Source organism: Aquarana catesbeiana, linkage group LG03 (genome assembly GCF_042186555.1).
Source record: "Aquarana catesbeiana isolate 2022-GZ linkage group LG03, ASM4218655v1, whole genome shotgun sequence".
In the NCBI taxonomy this organism is placed as follows: Eukaryota; Metazoa; Chordata; class Amphibia; order Anura; family Ranidae; genus Aquarana; species Aquarana catesbeiana.
The window spans coordinates 727,816,314-727,833,471 of record NC_133326.1 but is presented as its reverse complement, the minus strand read 5'-3'; the positions used below and the strand labels follow the sequence as shown (position 1 = coordinate 727,833,471).

General features: G+C 47.3%; 1 protein-coding gene across 3 annotated transcripts in view; it reads left to right on the top strand.

The window, feature by feature from the left end:
• Window positions 1–17,158, top strand: part of LOC141133773 (C-reactive protein-like) — an 81,163-nt gene that overhangs the window by 60,637 nt on the left and 3,368 nt on the right. For 2 of the 3 annotated variants that reach the window (XM_073623329.1, XM_073623328.1), the window contains exon 2: window positions 14,453–14,514. In XM_073623329.1, the coding sequence (XP_073479430.1) occupies window positions 14,453–14,514 (62 nt within the window). Of the gene's footprint in view, window positions 1–11,145; window positions 11,264–14,452; window positions 14,515–17,158 lie in introns of those variants that run through there. The other variant, XM_073623330.1, reaches the window with a different exon arrangement.

The window sequence follows — 17,158 nt, the reverse complement described above, 5'->3', positions numbered from 1 at the left end:
ATGTGATCAGTTCTGTCAATCATTTTTCGGATCTTTTATGTCCCAATCATGTCTAGTAATTAGAAGTGATTGTAAGGAATCATATTGTATTGGAAGTGATTTCTTTATAATAAATGGAGATGAAGCATTTCCTCAGATTGGGTTGTGCTCACTACGATATGAGAAGTTCTGGAACCCCAAAGACCCGTGACACCAGGGTTACTGTGTATATTCAGGATGAGCCCCCCCACTGCACACTGCATGATCCGAGCCAGAAGAAGCCCCGCTCACATCCACCAATGGGGATCAGTATAGAGGCTGATAGGGGGAGGGGCTGGAGGATGACACTTGTACACAGGGACTTCTGGAGCTCACAGATGGACATGACCTGAAATGATGGAGGTCTACTGATGTCTTTATTTTTTCAGGAAAAACTAAGAAATCTAGATATTGGAATGGAGTCATTCTACTATGATGGGGCTGAAGTCATTTCCCATGATCCTCGGAGAGAGTATTACCGGAGATAGGTCAGGTACTCTGCTCCAGCAGAAATGATTATATCATATTGGTCAGAATCTCCCAGTCATTGTCCAACCAGCTTCAGGACATGAGAGCTGGAATATGATTGGTTGCTAGGAGCAATATAGACACCTTCCTCTCAGATACATTTTAGACCCCTTTCACAATGGAGCGTTTTGCAGGTGCTATAGCGTTAAAAATAGCGCCTGCAAAACACCCCAAAACAGCCGCTAAACTCATTCCAGTGTGAAAGCCCTCACACACATCGCTGTTCTGTGAGCTGAGGAAATGCAGATTGTGAGTTCCTAATAGCTAGGGACCACGATCTGTCATTTCCTCTAGGTCAGTCCCCTCCCCCCTTCAGTTAGGACACACCTAGGGAACACAATTAACCCCTTGATCGCCCCCTAGTGTCAACCCCTTCCTTGCCATTGACATTTTTACAGTAATCAGTGAATTTTTATAGCATTAATTGCTGTATAAATGACAAGTCAAAAGAAAACAAAATAAGTGTAGCGCTAAAAAAAGTTTAAAATGTCCAATGTCAGGGTAAAAAATGAACCAACAGTTCTAGGTGTAGAATGTGGGAAGAAATCCTCCATATATGTATTGATCCTAATGATAGGGAGTCCTCAGAAGTTATGTGACTTCAGACAAGGAGCACATCAATAGGTATATGACATCTGGAGTGAAGACAGACACACCACCACCGACAATGAAGAGGCTTACCAGATCTAATGGACCCAAAGGGGCATACGCCGAGTTGGGTCAGACAAGGCTTGGGTGGTCAGTGGCTGTAGATGATCCAGAGGGATGGTGTTCTTGGGATGAACCATAGGCTGGTGTGTCCCTCAGAGTGGTATTAGGAACCCAGTAGTGGTGATGACAAATAGGAAAGAAGGAGGAAAGGCCACATAGTGTAAATCCATAAACAAATGTAGAATTTATTAAAAATTAAGAAATACACTCACATGTAAATCCTTTTTAAAACGGCGCTGTGAAAATGTGGCGGCAGTGGGGTCCCTATTTTGTCGACGCTATAACTTTTGCGCAAACCAATCAGTATACGCTTATTGCGATTTTTTTATTACCAGAAATATGTAGAAGAATACATATCGGCCTAAACTGAGAAAAAAATTAGCTTTTTTAAAAAATTGGGATATTTATTATAGCAGCAAAAAGTACAAAATATTGTGTGTTTTTTTCAAAATTGTCGGTCTTTTTTTTGTTAATAGCGCAAAAAATAAAAATCGCAGAGATGATCAAATACCACCAAAAGAAAGAAAGGACGTCCATTTTGTTTGGGTACAACGTCGCACGACCGCGCAGTTGTCAGTTAAAGCGACGCAGTGCCGAATCACAAAAAATGGCCCGGTCATTGGGCAGCCAAATCTTCCGGGGCTGAAGCGGTTAAAGGAGAAAAAATTGTATTTATTTTTTTCAAGTGATTTTTTTTTTATTGCATTTTAGTGTAAATATGAGATGTGAGGTCTTTTTGACCCCCAGATCTCACATTTAAGAGGTCCTGTCTTGTTTTTTTTTCTATTACAAGGGATGTTTACATTCTTTGTAATAGGAATAAAAGTGACCCAAATGATTATTTTATTTTTTTTTAAAAACAGTGTCAAAATAAAAAATGAAAAGTAAAATAAATAAGAAAAAAAATAAAAAATGTTTTAAAGCGTCCCGTCCCGTCCCGTCCCGGCGAGCTCGCATGCAGAAGCGAACGCATACGTGAGCAGCGCCCGCATATGAAAACGGTGTTCAAACCACACATGTGAGGTATCGCCGCGATCATTAGAGCGAGAGCAATAATTCTAGCCCTAGACCTCCTCTGTAACTCAAAACTGGTAACCTGTACACATTTTTAAAAAATGTTCTCTAGGGTGTTAGAAAAAAAATATATATATACCGTATTTATCGGCGTATAACACGCGCCGGCGTATAACACGCACCCCAAGTTTAGGAGGGATTTTCAAGGAAAAAAACTTACATTTAAATGTCCATCAATGCAGCCTCATCAGTGTCCATCTGTAGCCTTGTCAGTGTCCATCTGTAGCCTTGTCAGTGTCCATCTGTAGCCTTGTCCCCCCATTGTAGCCTTGTCAGTGTCCCTCATTGCAGCCTTGTCCTCCATTGCAGCCTTGTCCTCCATTGCAGCCTTGTCCTCCATTGCAGCCTTGTCCTCCATTGCAGCCTTGTCCTCCATTGCAGCCTTGTCCTCCATTGCAGCCTTGTCAGTGTCCATCTGTAGTCCCTCATTGCAGCCTTGTCAGTATCCATCGGCCTTGCACTGTTTTTGAAAATGGCGCCGCCGTTCTCGGGTGCTCCCGGCCATTCTCGGCGGCTCTTGGCCTCTTCTGGCGGCTTCCGGCCGCTTTTGGCAATTCTCGGCGGCTTTCGGACGCACTCGGCTTTCGGCGGCTCACTCGGGACTGCGAGAGCCGCCGAGAATGGGCAAAAGCGGCCGAAAACCGCCGAGAATGGCCGAAAGCAGGCGAGAGCCGCCGAGAATGGCCGAGAGCCGCAGAGAGCCGCCGAGCATGGCCGAAAGCCGCCAAGAGTGGCCAAAAGCCGCCGAGAGCCGCCAAAAGGCTCACAATCGGCGGGGGATCAGCGTATAACACGCACCCACGATTTTCCCCTGATTTTAAGGGGAAAAAAGTGCGTGTTATACGTTGATAAATACGGTATATATAATGGTTGGGGGTTTCTAAGTCATTTTCTAGCAAAAAAAAAACTGATTTTAACTTGTAAACAACAAGTCTCAAAAAGAGGCTCAGGGCTAAAGCTGTTAACACATTTTCTACAGGGAGACCAGCTTTCCAACCTGGGGCACAGGTCATGCTGTATAGGGCACAGGTCATGCTGTATGGGGCACAGGACACATTGTATGGGGCACAGGTCACGCTGCATTGGGCACAGGTCACGCTGTATGGGGCACAGGTCACGCTGTATGGGGCACAGGTCACGCTGTATGGGGCACAGGTCACGCTGCATTGGGAACTTGTCACGCTGTATGGGGCACAGGTCACGCTGCATTGGGCACAGGTCACGCTGTATGGGGCACAGGTCACGCTGTATTGGGCACAGGTCACGCTGCATTGGGCACAGGTCATGCTGCATTGGGCACAGGTCATGCTGTATGGGGCACAGGTCACGCTGCATTGGGCACAGGTCACGCTGCATTGGGCACAGGTCATGCTGTATGGGGCACAGGTCACGCTGCATTGGGCACATGTCACGCTGTATAGGGCACAGGTCACGCTGCATTGGGTACAGGTCACGCTGCATTAGGCACAGGTCACGCTGCATTTGGGTACAGGTCACGCTGTATTGGGCACAGGTCACGCTGCATTGGGCACAGGTCATGCTGCATTGGGCACAGGTCACGCTGTATGGGGCACAGGTCACGCTGCATTGGGCACAGGTCACGCTGTATGGGGCACAGGTCACGCTGTATGGGGCACAGGTAACGCTGTATGGGGCACAGGTCACGCTGAATTGGGCACAGGTCACGCTGAATTGGGCACAGGTTACGCTGCATTGGGCACAGGTCATGCTGTATGGGGCACAGGTCACGCTGCATTGGGCACAGGTCACGCTGCATTGGGCACAGGTCATGCTGTATGGGGCACAGGTAACGCTGTATGGGGCACAGGTCACGCTGCATTGGGCACAGGTCACGCTGAATTGGGCACAGGTTACGCTGAATTGGGCACAGGTTACGCTGCATTGGGCACAGGTCATGCTGTATGGGGCACAGGTCACGCTGCATTGTGCACAGGTCACTCTATATGTGGCACAGGCCAAGCTGCATTGACACTAGGGCAGCTGTGGGGGGGGGGCTTTTTGCAGGGGAGCCCCGTACAACATTTTGCTATGGGGCCCTGCTATTTCTAGTTATGCCCCTGGTGGGACCATTAGAACCCTGTGAGCCAGGTGCGATGAGTATGCATGGTCTGGATGTTCGTTTTTGTTAGCAGAACAGACGAACATATGGGGCCTTTGTGGCAAATTTGAGCGCCACGGAGCGCCCCAATAATGCACTGCGAGATTGCAGTGCATTGACGGCTGCAGATTGGCCAAAGCATGCACATGACCTGCATGCTTTGGCCAGTCACAGTGCGATGTACTTGAGGCAGGGTGCTTTTGGCCAATCATGGCTCAGGGCCTAAGTCCACGCCCCACACTATATAAGGCTGCTTACACAGCGGTCGTATGTAGTGTGATACTGTGGAGATTCTGAACTTGAGCTAGATTAGGAAGATTAGTTAGTGGCGTGCAGGCAGACTAATATATATATATATATATATATATATATATATATATATATATACATATATATATATATATATAAGATGACCAGATTTTTAAAATGAAATCCGGGGACATTTTTAAAAAAATTTTATTGGCAAACAGTAAACTATTTTATAAGCATATTTTCCTCAAATGATATATGCAGTGTATGTGGTATGTGTTTATGTAATGATTGTATGAGATATACATTATTTCTGGAAATCATTTCATACCAGCCCCATAGCATTATTATGCCAGCCCAACCGCATAACGTCATTATTTTCTTGTTCATAAAAGGGAAAACCATACATTTTAAAGCACAATTGAAGAGTGTATTATACTCCCTAATGCTCATCAGCTCAGCCAGATCAGTGCCCATCAATGCAGCCTGTTCAGTGCCCATCAATGCAGCCTGTTCAGTGCCCATCAATGCAGCCAGTTCAGTGCCCATCAATGCAGCCAGTTCAGTGCCCATCATCTCAGCCTGTTCAGTGCCCATCATCTCAGCCTGTTCAGTGCCCATCATCTCAGCCTGTTCAGTGCCCATCATCTCAGTCTGTTCATTGCCCATAAATGCAGTCTGTTCAGTGCCCATCAATGTAGCCTCACCAGTGACCATCAGCTCAGCCTGATCAGTGCCCATCAATGCAGCCTCACCAGTGCCCATCAATATATTAAGTACTGTCAAATGACTGTATAATTATCCGCCTCAATAAAAAAAACGTTTGTAAACAAAAAAAAAAAAAAAAGACACAAGTCCATCGAGTCCAACCTATGACATGGTCCAACCTGATACGGTCCTTCATCAACTCAACTGACTCCCATATCTGTGGATCAGGAGAAAGAACGGGAAGCTTTAGCAGATACTGATGACTTCAAGCTATTCTGTTCCAGGGATACAGAGGAGGAGGATGAGGAAGACTTGGTTAGACGCTCCACCACCTTCTCTTCATCTCTGGGTGTATAACAGGCTTGCTGCCAGAAAAGAAGGACACATGCGCCCTACCCCTAGATATTCCACCACAACCCTCGATGTGGCCTGTGAATATGAATGCTGGAATGCTGATCAAGTTAATGTTAAAAATAATTTTTATAAGTGTAAATGTACACAATCACGGGGCTTGTCCTAATCTGACATCAAAAGGTTTATTAAGCACTTGCCGACCAGCCGCCGCAGTTTTACTGTGGCGGAATGGCACGGCTGGGTGAAACAACGTAATGTTACGTCGCTTCACCCTGTGGCCACTAGGGGCGCACGCCGATGCGAGTGCCTGATGACAGCTGGGCTCCCGCGATCGATCGTGAAACAACAGCGAGAACCGGATCTGTGTGTGTAAACTGAGGGGAGAAGAGACTGATCGTGTGTTCATACAAAGTATGAACACTGATCTCTCTCTTCCCCTAGCAAGTCCCATTCCCGTACAGTTAGAACACACCCAGGAAACTCAGTTAACCCCTTGATCGCCCCCTAGTGTTTAACCCCTTCCCTGGCAGTAACATTTTTACAGTAATCAGTACATTTTTATAGCACCGATTGCTGTATAATTGTCAATGGTCCCAAAAATGTGTCAAAAGCGTCCAATTTGTCCACCGTAATATCGCTGTCCCGATAAAAATCGCAGATGGCCGCCATTACTAGTAGAAAAATAAATAATAATAAAAATGCCATAAATCTATTCCCTATTTTGTAGACACTATAACTTTTGCGCAAACCAATCAATATACGCTTATTGCAATTTTTTTACCAAAAATATGTAGAAGAATACATATCGGCCTAAACTGAGGAAGAAATTTGTTTTTTTGAAAAAAAATGTGGGATATTTATTATAGCAAAAAGTAAAAAAAATATTGTGTTATTTTCAAAATTGTTGCTGTTCGTTCTGTTTATTTATAGCACAAAAAATAATTGATTGTGTGCTGGATACACAGGAGGGGTTTGGAGGATATTCCTGTCCTGTATGCAGAAAGAAGTTTCAGGATTGTCCTGCACTACAGAAGAAAATTAAACCTTGTAACATGGCGGAGAATTTTCTGGCTGCTCATCCGGATCAGGAGGAGTCCGGAGTCTTCTGTACTCACTGTGTGGACTCTCCTGTACCTGCTGTTAGATCCTGTCTGCACTGTGAGGTTTCTCTGTGTGATAAACACCTGAGAGTCCACAAAAAGTCCCCAGAACACATCTTATGTGACCCCACCTTGTCCATGGAGAGCAGGAAATGCCCCGTCCATAAGAAGATCCTGGAGTATTACTGCACCGAGGATGAGACTTGCGTCTGTGTGTCCTGCAGTTTGGCTGGAGAACATCGAGGACACCAGATGGAGATGTTGGAAGACACTTCTGGGAAAAAAGAAGGAGACACTGAGGAATGTTCTGCAGAATCTTCTGACAAAGAGAGAGGAGACGGAGGAAAGAGTCCAGAGTCTGCAGGAACACAGGAGGAAAGTAGAAGAAGAAGCAGCTGGTGACACCGAGAGAGTCACTGCCCAGTTTAGAGATCTCAGGAGACGTCTGGAAGACCTGGAGAAGAGAGTCCTGAGGGAAATCTCCGGGAGGGCAGAGCGGGTCTCCATCTCCATCCGGGATCTGGAAATAAAGAAGGAGGAGCTGTCCAGGAAGATGCGTCACATTGAGGAGCTGTGTAACATGACAGATCCACTGACTGTCTTACAGGAATCAGACACAGGTGACTTGTGTGATACTGAGGATGGAGATAATGAGGACAGAGAGAGACATGAGGAACTCCTCCATGATGGAGGGGGTCTGGATGTGGCGGGGGTCTTACACACAGGTTTATCTGATATAATAACAAAGGTAAATGTACACTTCCCTATATCTTCAGACATATTAATGGATGTAAATACAGCTGGTAATGAGCTACAGATATCAGAACACAGGAAAACTGCTTCAGGGTCATACAGTGGCGTAACTAGAAATAGCAGGGCCCCATAGCAAAATGTTTTACGGGGCCCCCCTGCAAAAAGCCCCCCCCACAGCTGCCCTAGTGTCAATGCAGCGTGACCTGTGCCACATATAGCGTGACCTGTGCACAATGCAGCGTGACCTGTGCCCAATGCAGCATGACCTGTGCCCAATGCAGTGTGACCTGTGCCCAATGCAGCGTGACCTGTGCCCCATACAGCGTGACCTGTGCCCAATGCAGCATGACCTGTGCCCAATGCAGTGTGACCTGTGCCCCATACAGCATGACCTGTGCCCAATGCAGTGTGACCTGTGCCCCATACAGCGTGACATGTGCCCAATGCAGCGTGACCTGTGCCCCATACAGCGTGACCTGTGCCCCATACAGCGTGACCTGTGCCCAATGCAGCGTGACCTGTGCCCAATGCAGCGTGACCTGTGCCCCATACAGCATGACCTGTGCCCCATACAGCGTGACCTGTGCCCAATGCAGCATGACCTGTGCCCAATGCAGCATGACCTGTGCCCAATGCAGCATGACCTGTGCCCAATGCAGCATGACCTGTGCCCAGTGCAGCGTGACCTGTGCCCAATGCAGCGTGACCTGTGCCCCATACAGCGTGACCTGTGCCCCATACAACATGACCTGTGCCCCATACAACATGACCTGTGCCCAATGCAGCGTGACCTGTGCCCAATGCAGCGTGACCTGTGCCCAATACAGCGTTGCCTGTGCCCAATACAGCCTGGTCTGCCTGTGCCCCATACGCCCTCACCTGTGCAGAGGAAGAGGCAAGCCAACCGGATCAGCAGAGAACGGGATTGCCCGCTGTAATAGCTTTAATCTGAATTTCCCGTCTTCCCGGGGCTTATCGTCACATAGCCCCACCTCTTGGCCTGACGCCTTTGATGACATCACACGTCCCGCATTGGATTGGCGTTCTGTCTATCAAAGGCGCCGGGCCAAGAGGTGGAGCTATGTGACGTGAGCCCCGGGAACACTGGAAGTTCTAATGAAAGCTATTACAGCGGGCAATTCAGCTCTCGGCTGATCCGGGTGGCTTGCCTCTTCCTCTGCACAGGTGAGGCTGTATGGGGCACAGGCAGACCAGGCTGTATTGGGCACAGGCAACGCTGTATTGGGCACAGGTCACGCTGCACTGGGCACAGGTCACTGCTTGCCTCTTCCTCTCCTCTCTCTTCCCCTGCCTGGGAGACTGTGCCGGCGGTGCTCTTATCCTCACTGGGCCCCACTTGGCTGCGGGCCCCATAGCGCCCGCATGGGTCGCTATGGTGGTAGTTATGCCCCTGGGGTCATATATAGACCAGAATCACAGAGAAAAACCAGAGAGATCTCAGAATTGTCCTCAGGTGATGTGCAGTCAGAGTTTCTCCTCAGGGAGTCATTACTGGGATGTGGATTTTGGGGGGTCAGATAGCTGGAGAGTTGACATATAAAATCTAAGAAACGGGACTTTAAGGGCACAACGGTATTAAACTACGAAAAAGTAAGTATTGTTTTGAAATTTTTATTATTAAAGTACAAAAAGACAAAGAACAGACATGGAAGTTTAAAAACAAATCAGGCTAGACATAGAACCTAGTTATACACCGTATGGATCCTATCCTGCAAGCTTGTATAAGATTTAATGAAGTTATAAGTACGTAATCCAAGCACTTATTCCAAATGAAGGAGAATATACTTCCCCAAACATGGAGCGGTGGAAATATATAGAGCTATAATTGAAAAGATGCTGCAGGTCTGGTGATCCAAGGTGAGATGCTCTCTAATTGCTCAACATGTTTCATGTTGACAAAGAACGCTTCTTCAGGAGCTAGAGATTCTATTAAAAATACATAAAAAAGGACAAAAATATCACAATGACAATAAATATAGGGGGGGGAGGGGTGGAAGGGGGAAGGGGGGGGGGGGGGGAACAAGGGAAGAGAGGGGAAGGGGGGAGCGAGGGAAATTGAATGAATCAAAACAAGTTGGAATCTATGTACTAACATACAAAAAATATGTACCAGGGATAATTCACTTACCAATTAGGTATGGTGAATATAGATGCTACCAATGAAAAAGAATAAGCAAAAGATCGCAAAACGATCGAAGGTAATAATATCTGAGTTGTTTGCTGTCCACATGTTTGCTGTGTCCCCCTCATGGCTTCTCACAAACTGAAAACAGGACTTCTTATTTCTTTCTTTCTCCAATGTCTTTCTTCTTGTCACTCTTCTATAAAGGTCAGATTTGTGGAGAACACGACTAATAGTTGTCCTGTGGACAGATTCTCCCACCTGAGCTGTGGATCTCTGCAGCTCCTCCAGAGTTACCATGGGCCTCTTGGCTCTTCTCTGATGAATGCTCTCCTTGCCCGGCCGGTCAGTTTAGGTGAATGGCCATGTCTTGGTAGGTTTGCAGTTGTGCCATACTCTTTCCATTTTCCGATGATGGATTGAACAGAGCTCCGTGAGATGGTCAAAGCTTAAGAGATTTTTTTATAACCTAACCCTGCTTTATACTTCTCCACAACTTTATCACTGACCTGTCTGGTGTGTTCCTTGGCCTTCATGATGCTGTTTGTTCACTAAGGTTCTCTAACAAACCTCTGAGAGCTTCACAGAGCAGCTGTATTTATACTGAGATTAAATTACACACAGGTGGACTCTATTTCCTAATTAGGTGGCTTCTGAAGGCAATTGGTTCCCTTGATTTTAGTTAGGGGTATCAGAGTAAAGGGGGCTGAATACAAATGCCCCCCCCACACTTTGCACATATTTATTTGAATATCATTTATCATTTTCCTTCCACTTAACAATTATGTGCCACTTTGTGTTGGTCTATCACATAAAATCCCAATAAAATACATTTACGTTTTTTGTTGTAACATGACAACAAATGGTGGAAGATTTCAAGGGGTATGAATACTTTTTCAAGGCACTGTACACTCCAATGTTTATTTACATATCCTCTTCCCTGCCTTACATTGCATACCCCTCTCCAACACCTCTTCTTAATACCTATTCTACTGGCCCACACATTGCACATTGTAACACCCTTCTATACAACCTCTACTGCCTGTCCCATTTTGCACCCCTCTCCATAAACCATCTTCTGCCTGTCCCATATGGCACTCCTTTCCCCATCACCTCTCTATCAATGCTCTCCTTCTGGCTCTCTAATCCCTCTCCATAGACCTTCTGCTATCATTCACAAACTGTGCTCTTGAGGTGAGGAATGTTTGGCAGTGTGTGAGCCCCTCCAGTAGGGGGAATCCTTCATCAGGGGTTGGGAAGGTCATTGTTCATATATCCTGTTATTGATTAGAGGGAATCAATCAATCATTTCATCAGGAAATGTGCACAGTGACCTTACAGGCCTCCTCCCTCTGACAGTTAGGGCCAGGACTGTATTCCATAGATAGGGCGTTCCTTCCCAGGAGGAGCCTTCCATTGTAACCCTTTAGAAGTAGACGTGTATTGGATCTTCTCCCGGCTCTCCTTCACTTCTGGCTGCTCTGGGTCCCAGGTGGAGTACTCTGGGTAAGAATTTACTTTACACTTGTTGTCTTTATGTACATTATTAAAACATATTGACATTGCATCCATTGATATGTATTCATTCGTTTGGGGGTGCTCCACTGAGGTTGTAATGGCATTGTATCCATAGATATGTATTCATTGGTGTGGAGGTGCCCTATTAATGTCGTCTTGACGTTGTATCCATAGATATGTATTCATAGGTTTGGGGTGCCCCATTCATGTTTTGTTGGCATTGTATCCATGGATATGTATTTATTGGTGTGGAGGTGCCCTATTAGTTGTGCTGACATCGTATCTGTAGATATGTATTCATTGGTTCGGGGGTGCCCTATTAATGTTGTAATGACTTTTATCCATGGATATGTATTCATTGTTTTGGGGGTGCCCTGTATCTATTCATATATTATTTTTTATGCAATTGTTTGTTATTATCCTTACTGCTTCCCCACATTTTTAACTGCTCTTTGTAGCTTTTGTAATGGCTTGCTAAAGGTTGTAATGACATTGTATCCATGGATATGTATTCATTGGTTTGGACGTGTCCCATTAATGTTGTACTGATATTGTATCTATGGATATGTATTCATTGGTTTGGGGGTACCCCATTAAGGTTGTAATGACATTGTATCCATAGATATGTATTCATTGGTTTGAGGGTACTCCATTAATCTTGTACTGATATTGTATCTATGGATATGTATTCATTGGTTTGGGGTTACCCCATTAATGTTGTACTGATATTGTATCTATGGATATGTATTCATTGGTTTGGGGGTACCCCTTTAAGGTTGTAATGACATTGTATCCATTGATATGTATTCATTGGTTTGAGGGTACTCCATTAATCTTGTACTGATATTGTATCCATTGATATGTATTCATTGGTTTGAGGGTACTCCATTAATCTTGTACTGATATTGTATCTATGGATATGTATTCACTGGTTTGTAGGTACCCCATTCTGTTGTAATGACATTGTATCCATTAATATATATTCATTGCTTTGGGGACCCCCCATTAAGGTTGTAATGACATTGTATCCATGGATATGTATGCATTGGTTTGTAGGTACCCCATTCGGTTGTAATGACATTGTATCCATTAATATGTATTCATTGGTTTGGGGATCCCCCATTAAGGTTGTAATGACATTGTATCCATGGATATGTATTCATTGGTTTGGGTGTACCCCATTTGGTTGTAATGACATTGTATCCATGGATATGTATTCATTGGTTTGGGGGTCCCCCATTAAGGTTTTAATGACATTGTATCGATGGATATGTATTCAGGGTCTGGGGTGTCCCATTAATGTTGTACTGACATTGTAACCATATGCAGTATACAGTATGTAGTCATTGGTTAGGGGGTGCCCTGTATCTTCATATATTTATTTTTATGTGAATTTTTTGCCATTATTTTTACTGCTATCCAGCATTTTATAATTACTCGTTTTAGCTTCTGTAATGTCTTGCTATCTTTCTAATTATTATATCGGTTTTAGTAGTTGCAGTCTGCTATGATTAGAGGTCAGTTCACTGATTAGTGGTATTTTAGCCATAGGTGCAGCCCAGTGAGCTTATTCATTCCTTCTTTTTACATGTCTTGGATACTTCAGCAGCAAGACCCCCCCCCCCCCCCTTCCATAATTTCTGAACCATCTCTATTCCTCCTGGGAATGTTGGGTGTTCCCACCTACCTTTTGTGTGGTCCAGTTCTTCCTGCTACAATTTCCATAATATATAATAAATAAGAATTCTGCAGGGATGGTGGTAACCCCTCCTAATGGGTAAAGCAGGTGTGCAGAGCCAGGAGCTCAACAAAGGAGGTCAAAGGTCCTCATCATGGGCACAGCAGGTGTACACACCCTAGAACTTGGAACAGGGATGGTGGGAACCCGTGATATTGAGCACAGCAGGTGTATAGACTGGGGAACTCAGTACTGGAATGGTGGGAACCTCTCATATCAAGCACAGCAGGTGTACTGAACTGGGAAACTCAATACAGGAATGGTGGGAACCCATCATATCGAGCATAGCAGGTGTACAGACTGGGGAACTCAATACAGGAATGGTGCAGGAATGGTGGGAACCCATCATATCGAGCACAGCAGGTGTAAAGACTGGGGAACTCAATACAGGTATGGTGCAGGAATGGTGGGAACCCATCATATCGAGCACAGCAGGTGTACAGAACTGGGAACTCAGTGCAGGAATGGTGGGAACCCCTCATTTCGAGCACAGCAGGTGTACAGACTGGGGAACTCAATTCAGGAATGGTGCAGGAATGGAGGGAACCCATCATATTTAGCACAGCAGGTGTACAGAACTGGGAACTCAGTGCAGGAATGGTGGGAACTCGTCATATCGAGCGCAGCAGGCATACAGACTGGGGAACTCAATACAGGAATGGTGGGAACCCGTTATATCGAACACTGTAGGTGTACCGACTGGGGAACGCAATACAGGAATGGTGCAGGAATGGTATGAACCCATCATATCGAGCACTGCAGGTGTACAGATTGGGGGAACTCAATACAGGATTGGTGCAGGAATGGTGGGAACTCGTCATATCGAGCACAGCAGGTGTATAGACTGGGGAACTCAGTGCAGGAATGGTGGGAACCCATCATATCGAGCACTGCAGGTGTGTAGACTGGGGAACTCAGTCCAGGTATGGTGGGAACTCTCACAATGGGCATAGAAGGTTTGCAGAGCCTGGTACACAACACTGGAATGACGAGAACCCCTTATAATGGGCACAGCAAAAGTGGAGAGCTCAAACCTCAATGCAAGGAAGGAATAAAACCCCTCATAATGGGCACAGCAGCAGCCCGATATAAATATATATTTTTTTTCATTTAGAGGGTGTGATTGTTTTTCTGGAGAGTATATTAAGGGTAATTTCTGCCCAAGATCGGATTCAGGAAAGATGAAATTGTTATATGTAACCCTCAGGAGACATTTAAAGACCATTGTACCCTTACAAAATAACAATCTTCAATTTGCCTTCCCAATTGGTTTCCATGCATTTTGCCAAAATGGAAACATTTCTTGGAAATAAAGACTCTCAGCTTTGCTCATCCCTTCCCCGGACCAATGTACATGACAGTTCTCTGCATCCTCTGTGTGTAGTCTGATTAGTAGAGATATGAAGGATTCCAGCTAACAGTTGGTTTGTGTTATTCAGGGAGATGGCGCTGTGTGTGATGATGATCCTGCTGGTGATCCCGGCGTCTCTGGCACAAGAAGGTAATTGATCGAGCCTGCGCACACCTACCCAATGAGTGATTCACAATCTTCTGTCTTCCTCTATTTGTTTCTGATCATTTTCAGTTTTTGTTGTGTTTCCCTTGAGCCTAGGGCGGGGGTCAGCAACCTGTAGATCGCGATCTCGGACAGGTGACCAGTAGAACGCAGTCTGGGCTTGCTGACCCCACCACTCCAGAGCATCAGAGGTCAATACAGAGGGACTGCATCAGGCCCGGACTGGGACAAAAAATAGGCCCGGGCATTTTGGACTGAGCAGCCCATGACATGTTAACTGTCCCCTTCCCCACTTTCCACCCTGACGGATCCCCTGGGAGAGGGGAGAGGGGAGGGGGGTACTCGGCAGAGGTGTGAGGGGGGGCAAGGGGGACTGGGAAAGAGCATGAAGGGGGGGTGGAGAGCACAGGAAGGAACCTTGAGAACATGGGGTGGGGCGAGAGCACAGGGGAGAGGCAGTGAACACAGGGAGGAAGAGGAGAGTACAGGGGGGCCAGAGAGCACAGGAGGTGGGGGGTTTGAGAGCAAAGGGGGAAGCAAAAACACGGGGTGGGGTGGAGAGTACAAGGGGGAGGCAGCGAAGAGCACAGAGAGGGCAGGAGAGCACAGGGGTTGGGCAGAGAACACAGGGGAGGCGGACAACACTGGGGGGGAAGGTGGAGAGCACGGGGAGGCTGAGAGCCAGGGGGGAAAGGGAGAGCACGGGGGCAGCAGAGAGCATGGGGGGGATGTTGAGAGCACAGGGGGGCACCGGAGACCATGGGGGGATGTGGAGAGCACAGGGGGGCAGCGGAGAGCATGGGGGGATGTGGAGAGCACAGGGGGGCACCGGAGAGCATAGGGGGATGTGGAGAGCACAGGGGGGCACCAGAGAGCATGGGGGGATGTGGATAGCACAGGGGGGCAGCAGAGAGCATAGGGGGTTGTTGAGAGCACAGGGGGGCAGCGGAAAGCATGGGGGGATGTGGAGCGCACGGAGGGGCACCGGAGAGCATGGGGGGATGTGGAGAGCACAGGGGGCAGCGGAGAGCATGGGGGGATGCAGAGAGCACAGGGGGCAGCAGAGAGCATGGGGGGATGTGGAGAGCACATGGGGGCACCGGAGAGCATGGGGAGGTGGAGAGCACAGGGGGGCAAAGAGTATGGTGGAGAGCATGGGGAGGCTGAGAGCCAAGAGCCAAGGGGGGGTGGAGAGCACGAGGGGACAAAGATGATGGGTGGGGCAGAGAGCACAGGAGGGGCAGCAGAAATAAGCAGGATAGGAGGAGCAGTGGGGCGGCTGCATATAGAAGAATCATTCTCTCCATCTTCCCCTCCTGCAGTCTTTGAATGCCTGCTTCTCCTCTCCCTCTTGCAGGCATTCAAAGACTGCAGGAGGAAGATGGAGAGAATGATTCTTCTATATGCAGCCGCCCCAACTGCTCCTCCTATCCGGGTTACAGAGGGGCTGCACTCACGTTCTCTATGATCTGGCTCCAAGGTGTCTGCAGCAGGTCTCCTCTAGCTCCTCCCCCTTCATGGTCACGTCCCTGGTACCGACAGCTGAACTATATGTGTGACCGTGGAGGTGTCTCATCTAGCTCCTCCCCCTTTGTGGCCACGCCCCCGGCACAGATGGCTTCACTATACGTGCAGTTGCAGAGAGCTCCTTGCATGTTTTTGTCTCCCCGGCGCCGATGGCTGAGCTGAACTAGCAGCTGGGCGGTCGCGGAGAGGCCGGGTGAGTGTTGCGGGCTCAAAGAGCAGCCCAGCTGCCTCAGGCCCACCAAGGACTTGCGGCCCTGCGGCCCCCGGCCCACCTGGCAAATGCCTGGTTTGCCCTATGGCCAGTCCGGGCCTAGACTGCATGTAAAGTTGGAGCTGGAGTAGGGAGCAAGAGCCACATAAGCCGATGCCTCCTCTGTAGTGCCGCTTCCTGTCCCATGGGGAGTGAGACCAACTGCACTCCATCTCTTATCCCGGCTAGCAGTCTCCAGAGTGGTGCCAGAAGCAGAAAAGAAGAGATCTTCAGGTCAGTATGAAGCAATACACCGGGCATAATAGCAGCATTGTGTTTCTTTCTCACCACCTACTTTAACCCATTGGACCCTGCAGAAGCATGTAGTTGCGGGACGCTTGCAGAGTGGCCCCATTTACATAAATGGGTCGTGATTGACAGGCAGTAGCACCCACTAAAAGCAACAGCAGGCTTAATTCCTGCTGCAGTATGTGTACACCAAAAGGAAGTAGTGATCAGGGGCGTTTAAAACTTTAACTCAACCACAGGGTTTTACAAACCCACGCCCCCCCCCCCCCCAAATTTTTTACGTGTGAACGAGCACTAAGGGTGCCACTGCCGAATGCAACTAAGGGCTCATTCACAAGTGCAGCAGAAAATGCTGCTCCTCTGAAAAGCGATCCGAATGTGTTTGACAGGTGGTGAGGAGGCGATATGGTGCCTCCTCACCACCTAATTTAAACCTATGATTGCCATATGATACAATTGCAACACAGTAGTACGGCAATTAGAGGTTTAAATCAGGTGTGAGGAGGCGAAACTGTACCTGGTGATCTTTGACTTCTTCCATGTTGTTCAGGTAGATCTCCACCACTTTAAGGTTGCCTGGCCTAGGGCAATGTCTACTTCTGC